Here is a 1985-nt window from a genome sequence, read left to right as displayed (position 1 = left end):
ATATAAAAAGAGAAGTGTTCCCTGTAAAGGCTGCCACCATACTAAAACTGGTAAGATAAATTCTATGAAGTCCTTTAAAAAGGATGTAAAAAACATATGGTAATAGGTAATAATTTTAAAGTATAAAAATGTAAATACACAGGGGATTATTTATCTTTGTTCTCTTCCTTAACATTATCTGTTTCTGGGGCACTGTCAGGCCCTTCAGACTTGGAGTCAGTGCTGTGGGTCTTCATTCGTTTCTCAACCTTAGTGATCCTTTGCTTCAGTTTTAATTGTGTGGAGTTGTAGTCAGCCAACAATCTGGCGAATCGAGTCTGCAAGCTATCTAATGCTGTTTCCATCTTAGTAACCTTTTCTTCTAGATCTTTTGGGTCTGCTCCTGCCTTTGCTGCTTCTTCATCTATAAGGCCATCCTTCATAAGGATTTGTCGTCCTTTTTCTTCTAGAACTGTTTTAGCGTCTGGATACTCAGTGAGGGCCTCCATTAAATCATCCTTAGATAAACAGAATAAATCAGAATAACCAATGCTTCGAATGTTTGCTGTCCTTCTGTTCCCTGTTTTGCTTCCCTTAATGTTCAGGATGCTAATTTCCCCAAAATAACTGCCATCACTGAGTACCACAAATTGAGTTATACCATCGTCTGCAACTACTGCCAATTTACCTTCTTTAATAATGTACATTTCACGTCCAATGTCCCCTTTTCTACAAATATAGTCTCCAGGACTAAACACCTGAGGCCTCAGTTTTAGGACTAATTCCACCAGCAGTCCCGCTTCACAGTCTTGAAAGATTCTCACCTTCTTCAAAGTGTCTAAATGAACATTGATTGCAATTTCAGCTTTCAGCTTGTCTGGAAGGTTTTTTAGAACCTCCTTCTCATCCATTGTTTTCTTGTTTGTCCAGAGATAATCAAACCACTTGATCACCCTTGCTTCTAGATCTTTCGATACATTACGGAATTGCATATATTGCTTTATAGAGTCAATCTTAGACTGAAACTCTGCCCTAGATGCATTCATGTTTGAAATCATAGAACCTACATTACCGACAATGGTTGCAAATATTAGCACTCCAATCAGAAAATCAAACACTACAAAGAGGAACTCTATATCTTTGACTGGTGGTGGTGTTTCTCCAATAGTGGTAAGAGTCAGGGTTGACCAGTAAAGGCTATAAATATATTTTCTTGCCAGTCGTCCATATTCTGGGTGAGTGATATTGGGATAGACCCAAGTGTCTGTTCCAAACCCAATGGCTTTAGAAATTGCAAAGTAGATGCAGGCATTCCAGTGTATAATAATAAGAATGTAGAGGACAAGGTTTCCTATACGGAAAATATTTGGATAATTGGTCCGTGTTTCAGTACGATCAAAGAACTCAAACATCCTTGCAAACCTCAGAAGGCGATTAAACCGTAGCTCTGGGAAATTGAGCCCCAACTTTATGTAGGCCAGATCAGTTGGCACTAGAGACAACATATCAAGCTTAAACTGCAAGGTCTTTTTGTAATAATCCCTTAACTTCTTGGCATCTTTCACAAGCAGGCCTTGCTCAAGGAAACCTAAAAACATAATATTAAAACACAAATCAAACATAATAGAAAAAATGATGGTAACTATAACTTGATGATAGTAGAAGAGTGATTTGTATAGAAACCTAGTACATCTCCTATATTAGGGCTACATTTGTAACAAGGCCCCCCGGGGGCCCTGGGAACGATACTTTTTTTCTGTTGGATTTAGAGAGCTTACCTGTGAAATCTTATCTGTTATTGTCTTTAGAACCTTGCTCAACCATATGTATGTGTATTAAGGTTGTGTATTTTTATGTGTATTAAGGTCATGGCATGTTTCTAAGTATCTACAAATATTTCAAATATGTTTAATTTATATATGTAAAATTGTTTTCAATGTTCTTTACTATGTTGTAACTTCCACATGCTTCTGGTTCTCCTGATGAAGAACTATAAAACAGACTGC

The 1985-nt window shown here is 37.4% G+C and overlaps 1 protein-coding gene across 2 annotated transcripts in view; it reads right to left on the bottom strand.

Moving 5' to 3' along the window:
- Positions 1–6: 6 nt before the first annotated feature.
- CNGA3 (cyclic nucleotide gated channel subunit alpha 3) overlaps positions 7–1985 on the bottom strand; it is a 30203-nt gene continuing 28224 nt past the window's right edge. For both annotated transcript variants that reach the window (XM_072413001.1, XM_072413008.1), the window contains one exon: positions 7–1567. In XM_072413001.1, the coding sequence (XP_072269102.1) occupies positions 147–1567 (1421 nt within the window). In that variant the 3' untranslated portion in view covers positions 7–146. The remainder of the gene's footprint in view (positions 1568–1985) is intronic.

This window comes from Pyxicephalus adspersus, chromosome 1, assembly GCF_032062135.1.
Source record: "Pyxicephalus adspersus chromosome 1, UCB_Pads_2.0, whole genome shotgun sequence".
NCBI lineage: Eukaryota > Metazoa > Chordata > Amphibia > Anura > Pyxicephalidae > Pyxicephalus > Pyxicephalus adspersus.
This window is presented reverse-complemented; position numbering and strand designations above follow the sequence as displayed.